Source organism: Talaromyces atroroseus, assembly GCF_001907595.1.
Source record: "Talaromyces atroroseus strain IBT 11181 chromosome Unknown scaffold_3, whole genome shotgun sequence".
NCBI lineage: Eukaryota > Fungi > Ascomycota > Eurotiomycetes > Eurotiales > Trichocomaceae > Talaromyces > Talaromyces atroroseus.
The window spans coordinates 578,332-587,218 of record NW_017971435.1 but is presented as its reverse complement, the minus strand read 5'-3'; the positions used below and the strand labels follow the sequence as shown (position 1 = coordinate 587,218).

The 8,887-nt window shown below is 47.0% G+C and overlaps 3 protein-coding genes across 3 annotated transcripts, besides 1 other annotated feature; 2 read left to right on the top strand and 1 right to left on the bottom strand.

The window, feature by feature from the left end:
• Nucleotides 1-208: 208 nt before the first annotated feature.
• Nucleotides 209-1,462, top strand: UA08_03250 (hypothetical protein; the record flags this gene model as incomplete). The annotated part of the gene is made up of 2 exons (XM_020265529.1): nucleotides 209-664; nucleotides 1,076-1,462. 2 exons carry the CDS (start codon nucleotides 209-211, stop codon nucleotides 1,460-1,462), a joined length of 843 nt encoding a protein of 280 aa, XP_020121296.1.
• Nucleotides 1,463-1,983: 521 nt separating this feature from the next.
• Nucleotides 1,984-3,411, bottom strand: UA08_03249 (hypothetical protein; the record flags this gene model as incomplete). Its single annotated transcript, XM_020265528.1, has 3 exons — nucleotides 1,984-2,736; nucleotides 2,925-3,071; nucleotides 3,199-3,411. The coding sequence occupies 3 exons, from the start codon at nucleotides 3,409-3,411 to the stop codon at nucleotides 1,984-1,986; spliced, it is 1,113 nt and encodes a 370-aa protein (XP_020121295.1).
• Nucleotides 3,412-4,592: 1,181 nt separating this feature from the next.
• UA08_03248 (hypothetical protein) lies at nucleotides 4,593-7,004 on the top strand (the record flags this gene model as incomplete). The annotated part of the gene is made up of 3 exons (XM_020265527.1): nucleotides 4,593-4,957; nucleotides 5,022-6,130; nucleotides 6,217-7,004. 3 exons carry the CDS (start codon nucleotides 4,593-4,595, stop codon nucleotides 7,002-7,004), a joined length of 2,262 nt encoding a protein of 753 aa, XP_020121074.1.
• A 664-nt stretch (nucleotides 7,005-7,668) lies between these two features.
• Nucleotides 7,669-7,763: a repeat region (Identified by RepeatMasker using a combination of RepBase library and repeat library created with RepeatScout).
• Between the last annotated feature and the right edge of the window lie 1,124 nt (nucleotides 7,764-8,887).

Here is an 8,887-nt window from a genome sequence, read left to right as displayed (position 1 = left end):
CAGGCTTAGCCTCAGGCTTAGGGGCAAATAATCGCTACGTTTATTATTGTTATTATTACCTCCTCTCACCCTCTCCTCCCTCACCACCAACTGCATCTCCTCTCTTCGCCTCTCCTCTCCTCTCTCTCCCCTCTTACGTCTATTCCTTCCGCTCTCCTCTTATCGCTGCAGACATAAGCTTTCAAGCATTCGGCAAATTATACATACCATGGCCACCCACGCACCCCTCCCCGCGCGGCCCATCACCAGTCCCGGCCAAATCTTTATCTACGGCCATCCCTCTCCTACAAATTCCGCCAGCAATACTCCTGCGAATAGCTCGCCCACATCACCACAGATGAGCACGGCCACCACCAGCCGGCCCGCGCAGTCTCGCCAGATCCGTCCTCCCAAGGCGCCGTTGTATGTCCCCGCTGTGTTGCGTCCGACCGAGCGTCCAGCAAAATCTCAAAATCACGCAACAAAAAACAGCTCTCCCATCACGCCGCCTCGTAGTGTCCATGGCTCGCTGGACAGTCTGAACGAAGACCCGGCTCTAGATGACGACCAGCAAATCACCATCCACACACCGAGGAGTGCCGTGAGCAAGGTAGCCGAGGACGCATGGAAAAAGGGCGAACGGCTAGGCGAGGTAACGGGAGTTCCGACACGCGACCACTGGAAGGTATGTCTGTTTTTCCATTCTTTCTGCTTTCTTGCCCTGTCGATTGTTCCTGGAAAAGCAAAAGAGAAAAGTCAATTCCTGAGGCGGCCATGCTATGAATTATAAATATTTGCACCGTGTCTGTGGGGTCGACTCAGTGAGCCATTTTCCTCGCCTATTACGTGCTTTGCGACAGCTTCAGCTCTCGCATCGCCCTCTGCCTTGCTATATATACCTCTGTCGCTTTTTTTAGAGTCCTTTTTGGGCCCAAAAAAATGCCTCACTATCCATTATCCCTTGCTTGCGATATTTATTTCTCCACTTGGCCGTCTCCGATCAGCACACAATAGTAGCTTTTCACAAGAGCAAACACGGCGAATATATAACGCATTAGCTGTGGCAATCAGACTAATCAAGCATGTTCTCGTATAGGCGGACTCTGCTTCACATGTCTGCGACTCGCCCACGTGTCGTTCCTCCTTTGGCATTTTCACTCGCCGTCATCACTGCCGCCACTGCGGACACGTCTTTTGCTCGACCCATACCCCCTACGTGGTACCTCTAGATCAGAATGCGCGTTTCCATCCGGAAGGCAGTCCCTCTCGGTCTTGTGACCAATGCTACAAGGCCTACCAGCGCTGGGAAGACAGCCGGGCCGCTGGCATGAATCGCATCCAACAGAAACTGGATGCCCGCGACCCTCAAATTCAGTTTACACATGAAGAGGACGCTGATGATACCTCCGAGGTTCCTCATCGCCAGACAGAATTCACCATTGCTAGCAGCGTTCCTCGCGATTGGAACTGGAGCACATTCTAGAGCTCTGGCACCTGGTCTTTCTCTTTCTGTCCACGTTAATTTTCCTTTTATCTTTCTGGGGAGGCACCGTTGATTTCGCTTATTGATATACATGATTCCCCACTTGTTTTAGTCGCCTTTCAGTGCATTCAATGCCTGCGGCTGAGCGCTTGTTTTTGTTTCATTGTTGCTAGGAGTTGTCGGCCATATATCTTTTTTCTGTTCTTGGGTTCTTTCATATTACCATTTCACGTCATTTCAAGGAGTTTCCATTTATTCTTTGCTTTCCACGGAGTTCTTTATTAAAGTGGATCGGGATATTTACTGAGCTTTCATCATTCTCTGTTTCGTTTCTTTTTGTACATGTTTTAATCCATTTACTTAGCTAATCGCATATTTACCGGGTCGACCATGTACCTGGCTCGCATCGCTGAGTTGGTATATTATTTGTCCTGCCTTTTCCTTAATAACTATGTTTGTTTTCCTTTCTAAGTCAGTTAATAGAGTCTATATTTCCATCGTCTATGAAAAAGACGCTCAAACTATACTAGAATATCCACTCTCTTAAACATGCCCACATGCTCAATTCCCTCCTCATCCCATGTCCCCATCGAAACATCCGTCTCATAACCGAGACTAGCATACATCTTTTCCACCTGTGCCTGGGCATGCAAACCGATCAACCCCTTCCATTCCTCCTTCCTCCCCTCAACGTTACCGGCATCATCCTCCAGAGTCGTCATGTACATCCCATCTATACTCGCCTTGTTGTCTTGCGCCCATTCCTCCACGACCCGCATCAAGAGTCGCGCCAGACCGTAGCCGCGGAATTCTTTGAGGATTGCCACTCTTGTGATTTTGACGTATGGTTCATGCTGGTAGTCGAATTTTTGCTGCTGCTGCTTCTGCTGTTGCGGTGATGGTTCAGTGTTTGACGAATAGGAGTTGTTGACTATATCATGGTGTGGTGCATGAGGTGGCGGAACAAGTCTTATCACGCCGACTGGGTTTTCAATCTTATTTTCAATCTCTTCTTCTTCTTGTTGTTGCTGTTGTTCTTGCGCGTAAACAACCCACTCCCAGCTCCGTGGATCGTCCTCGTCGATCTCTGCGTCTGCCGAGCAGTGTTGCTCGACTACGAAGACCTGGTGCCGTATAGACATTGCATCTGTGAAGACCGGGTGGTTGTTTGCTGGCGATGGGTTGGTTGGTGTTGGGTAGATGAGGGTGGTTGTGTCTGCTGATATGCACTGGGGCGGGTGCAGGGCTGTTCTGAAGGTGTACTGCGGTTTATTCTGTGTGACCATGGTGGCAGCAGTTATTTTACATGGGTGTGAGGTGTTTGGGGTGGTGAAGAAGAGACAAGAGATGAACATTATTATTATTATTATTAGGTGACTAAATAGATATGTTTGTTTGCTAACCAGTTACGGTCCTTACGGAGGACCCCCAAAACAGCCAATCAGCAGTTGTTCTTCCTCACAATCACAGTCCAGTTATCATCTTCGTTTCGCACCTCTCCAGCAATGTTAACTCCGGTTTCGTCGTTATACACATTACACTTTGTTTCTAGATACCTTACGCCATCGGCGATGTCGCCGAAAGAGTCGAGTGTCAATGTAAAGTCATTCTATAATTGAAGTAAATATCATCAGCTCTGTTGACTAACCTTGGAAACTAACTAGGCAAAACGATGAGGGGCAACAAAAACATACCCAATTGCACCACCATATAGCGGACTGCCATTCACAACTCACTCTCCCACATTTCCCTGCTTCGTTGACGGGCTTTCCCTTGACTCCGTGCAGATATTTCACTCCTCTTTCAATGTCCTTGCTGGTCGCATATCCCAGTTCGTCCCCGTTGCAGATATATGGGGAATTTGTGAAGTCGTAGCGTTTTTCCAGAGATGTGTCGCCCATGTTGGTTGAACGAAGAGTATCCACTGGGTGGTTTGCAGGTGCGTCCATGTTGACTCTGTCGTCCATGTCTCTTGCCCAAGTCTGCAATATGGTCTTAGTACTATGCTTGATATTCAATTTGAAGTGATGACTGACGTGTACCGTACTGCACAGCAATTTAATAGACAGCCATGTAAGAACTATAATATGCAACATGCTGCTCGGTGGACCAATATCTCACTATAAAAAAAACAAGTCCTGAATTTGTCGTAATTTCGAAGAAGAATTGACGAGTATAAAGACATTTGAGGTATTCAGAGGTTTCGATGTCATCGCATCATGATGGATATAGAAGATATTATAGGGACTGGAGCTCCTATTGATACCCAAAAACGATCGCGCTCAATAGCTTCCAGCCATGTCTTTGTATCTGAGCCGAACAAAGACCGTCTCGACGAAATTAGCCGATATCACGATACATCCTTCCTTGGATTTGCTTGCGACTTTTAGCACTTTTCAAACTCGTTAGTTGCTGGGCAGGTTGGTCGAGCAGAGCGTTGTCCAGCCTGCTTATATATAATCGCAGCCCGGCAGACGCTGCAAATCACCGTTTGTTGAGATTGTATTCTGATCTGCTTTCATGAAGAGACTTGCATCAAAGAATCATCATACCCTCATGATTAGCTGCACGCGAGACGAATTGCTGAGCTCGGCCTCGGCTGTTTCATCTTCACAAGTAGTAAGGATATAATTAGAGGCAGACAGTCCAACGAACGGGTGATGTCCGTTTAGCGTGCGGACGCCAACCGTCCTTCAATGACAAACGAGTACCTAGGCAGATGCACACTCGGAACTTCTCCGCAATAACGTACGGGATGAACTCGGGGGTTCTGTAGACCTGCGCATTGCGCGGAAACCCCCAGTAGGAGACGAGGAATTGACAACTCCGGGGAAGAAATGGTGGTTCTGACTGGGCGATCCCCGTACCGCATTCCCCGCCCCAGGGTCTTAGCGTCACGATTGCCGGGGCTGGTCTGAGCAGGAGCTTGCAAGAGGTGAACGTGAAAGTATTCGCGATTGTTCGCAAAGAGAGGCGTAGTCTCACCTGATGTCACCTGACTGCTCCGAGGGAAGGTGCTGCTGCCCCTCAAGGCAAGAGCGGAACAGCCAAGCCTCTCCATATTTTTCTTCCTTCTTTCTCTCAACACCGGCTCTGTTTTGCTGTCTATAATTCTAACCCGTCAACCGTCATGGTCGCCACCAGCTTCACCCCTCTGGAAGCTCCCCTCTTCCCTATCCCTGACGACCCTGTCTTCGCCGAATCGCAGTGGGAAACCCTGCTTTCACTTAGCGACGTGGTCGTCCCTGCATTGACCACCGAAACGACGTCCAAGGCGCTCCATGAAAAGACTGTTTCCGCCGGAGAGTATGAGTCTGCACTATCTAAGCTCAAAGCTCAAGTCAAGGCTCCAGATGCCGCTCAAATAGCACTGCAGTATTTGTCCGAAAATGCATCATCTAATCCGCTGTTCAAAGAAGCTTTACGTCGGACTCTACTGCTATATGTACCTCAGGAATCAAAGAAAGGCCTGTCTCTAGTCCTAAGCGCCTTGAAGTAAGTCTTCCGATGAATTGGTTGTACCAAATTCAGCACGCTGAAAAAGCCTGAATTCGTCAAGCACTCGTGCCGGATCTTTACTGTTGACTGGCTCAACGGTACCTATCCAGAGCCAGTCTTTTGAGGCAAGGGAGAAGGTGTTTCGCAATTGGACCAGCTCGCGACTGCCCCAATTGCGTCAGGTAGCCAGATCGGTTATTCTCCTGACAAAGCGGAATTGGCTTATCAATAGTCCAAACTTGCCTCAGATAATTGGCTTCCCCAGAGTACCCATCTATGGAAAACCAGTAGAGACTTTTGACTACCAGTTTTTGCAGTTCCCTCCCGGCGACGGACAGGAAACCATTGAGACCGATGTGGTGATAGTCGGTAGCGGTTGCGGAGGAGCTGTTGCAGCAAAAAATCTGGCCGAGGCCGGTCAGCGGGTTCTCGTTGTAGAAAAGGCCTATCATTACCCATCGACATATTTCCCCATGACTCAATCTAGCGGACTGGCGCACATGTTCGAGCGTGGTGGTACTTGCGTGTCAGATGATGGCTACATGGCTGTGTTAGCGGGATCAACCTGGGGCGGTGGTGGAACGATCAATTGGGGGGCCTCACTTCAAACGCAGAACTATGTGCGTCAGGAATGGGCAAATACAGGGCTACCATTCTTTACATCATCCGCGTTCCAGAACTCACTTGATCGAGTCTGTCGTCGAATGGGCGTGCACACAAGATATGAGCAGAATTTCCAAAATCGAGTGACTCTCGAGGGATCCCGCAGATTGGGATACAATGCGCAAGTCATTCCAACAAACACGGGAAACGAGCCCCATTACTGTGGCCATTGCACTCTCGGCTGTCACACTGTGGGAAAGAAAGGTCCTGTCGCGTCGTGGCTTGTTGACGCTGCTAATGCTGGTGCTGTTTTTATTGAAGGATTTTATGCCGACAAAGTCGATTTCGATGTTATTCATGGGAAAAGAGTAGCTTCAGGAATTCAGGGTGTATGGACATCTCGAGATACTTGTTTGGGAACGTCCGGAAAAGATGCTACGCATAGAAAGATTGTGATTAAGGCAAAAAAAGTGATTGTTTCATGCGGCGCTTTACAAAGCCCCTTGTTGTTGATGCGGAGCGGTATTAAGAACCAGCATTTGGGTCGTCACCTTTATCTGCATCCAGGTATGTTTTCCAATGACTTAAATCTGTTATTGATAACAATCCCTAGTCTCAGTCACAGCCACTGATCAGCGAACGAAATAATCTAGTCTTGATTTCTGGCGCCGTGTTCGAAGAGGAGACTCGACCGTGGGAAGGTGATTGTCTGACCTCGTTTGTCAGCGACTTTGAAAACCTGGATGGCCGCGGGCATGGAACTAAGATCGAGAATGTCGCAATGCTGCCTGGCATATTTCTGACTACAATTTCATGGTTGAATGGGGCGCATTTCAAGAATTTGGCAGCCAGTATGAGCCATATGGCGGGGTTTATTACACTTACAAAAGAGAGAGATGCAGGCCGTGTATATCCCGATCCCGTTGATGGCCACCCGCGAATTGACTATACGATATCAGCATTTGACCGTAAACATATCCTTGAAGGGTTGGTTGCCTGCGCGAAGATCGCATATGTGAGCGGAGCTAAAGAATTCTATACCTCGTACCGCGACATGCCGCCTTTCATACGATCACCAAAGCGCTATACAGAAGATGCAGACCTGAATGAGAATGATGGAGCCAACGATCCAGACTTTCAGTCCTGGATTCAGCAATTTCGCAAGAAGTCACCCCTAGTAGCAGAATTCGGCACTGCAGCAAGTGCACATCAAATGGGTACATGTCGCATGGCTAGCTCTCCGAAGAAGGGAGTTATTGACCCGGACGGCCAAGTCTGGGGTACCGAGGGCCTTTACGTTGCAGACGCATCTGTGTTTCCCAGTGCAAGCGGCGTGAACCCAATGATTACGAACATGGCCATCGCCGACTGGACAAGCGAGAAACTCGCAAAGGCAATGAATAGGGATAAGATCAGCCAAAATGGAACGGCTCGCCTCTGAAAATGTGGACAATGAGCCAGACATGGCAAAACAAGACGGTCGGGCGTGTGAACAGAGAATATCCTTATGATTATAATATAAATAGTTAATTGGAACCTGCAACAAGTTCTGGAATAATACTAGAGTAAACCGGAAAAGAGCAAGCCCAGGAATTGGTCGAAAGCATCATCTAGAGGATGTCATATTATCTTGATATCAATTGTTATTATTACAGCAGAAGACCAACTCACGGTAGGTCTTGGCATAGTAGTAGTAGTAGTAGTAGTATTCATACCCTTTCAGCGCGCCTTTACTACGGCCGCTATGTCGGGGGAGCTGGGCTCCGGGGAGCCAGCGTTCCTATCTGCCTTATATACACCAAGAACGCCAGTAAAGCAATGAGCAAGCAAATACATCAGCAGACCAACAGCAATACCGTACAAATGAAATATTAAGTCTGCCCATACCCGTTTGCCACTATTTCCAATCACAGATAGATATACATGTTATATATTGACTCAGTAAACATCTATCAACGGAATATTAACTAACCAGTTAGTCACTCTAAACAATAGTGATCTGGAATTATTTTGCCGCACTATACGTATACTAATTAGATATAACATCCATGGATTTTTAGTGTTTAGATACTACTAATGGCCACCAGACATGCTATTATACATTAATGGAACATTAACCAGTCAGCCACCAAAAAAAAAGGATTCTTAATGGGGCTTCTGGTAATGCTCATTTTATGTGTAAAACATGCCTTATTCCACTATCAACATCCCACTTTCCTACTCACCCACCCGCACACTTGGCTGCTGCGTCACTGAAGAGGTCGATATGTCATCTCATTCGAACCCTCGCTACGGTCTTCTGTTTTGCACAGGAGTATACAACCATCATTCCGATTATTTCACTTTCTTCAATATACTTGACGTTGGGACTTAGGGCTGCCATCGTCGGTGAACATACGTCATACCGCGCCTATCTGTTAACTAATACACGCGTTTAAGTCCCCGCGTATTCGTATTGTAACGCTCGTTGCACTCGTACTCTGCATGCACTTCCTACGTGGCAGAGCTCACGATTGATTTAAAATTGGGAAATAGGTGTTAAAACAAACAGTTTAAAAGATACCAGATATAAAAGAATATATTACCTTAGCTGACATCCATGCACTCCTGTTGTTTTCTGCACTGACTGATTTCATGGTAGTAGTGGACGATGGGACAAACATAAAAACTTGAGGTCATGGTAGGGAAAAGTCGTGGAAATAAAACTTCTAAAGAAGTATTTTTCTAAATTTCCTTTTTTTTTAAAAAAAACCTAACAGATGGCTTCAACTAGGTACATTATGCACTCCGTGTGTGGGTAACCGCTCAAGGGATAGATTTATACCTAAGTAGATGACAGGTCATATCTCGAAGGTCGAGGTAATTTACATGTCGACTGATAGTTCACAAGCCACTCTGATTATTTTGACACTTATTATTTGCAGAGTAAAAATTAAGGTGCATAAAGAATTATACAGCTGTGCTCAATCACTCTTCATCAACTCCCATCATCCCATGTAATCCTTATATTGGGCTTCTCGCCCTGCCCTTCTATATATTTACCTGCCTAGTCCGCTCACAGTATGATAATGATCGTTTCAGAACCGATGAATGCTCATATCAAGACCAGACAAGTTGCGTTCCTATCATTTGGATGCATCCCGATTAGGGAAAAAAAATCGATCACTCACACTAACTAGCGAAGACCCTGCATGAGCCCCTCACAGAAAACAAGCCCAGTCTAACTGCCCTCCTTATCAAGGCACATTTAATTTCTCATCACCTACTACCCAATAAGGTGTTAGTTTCTCATTGGTCGATAACATAGTAATACCAGGCATGGTT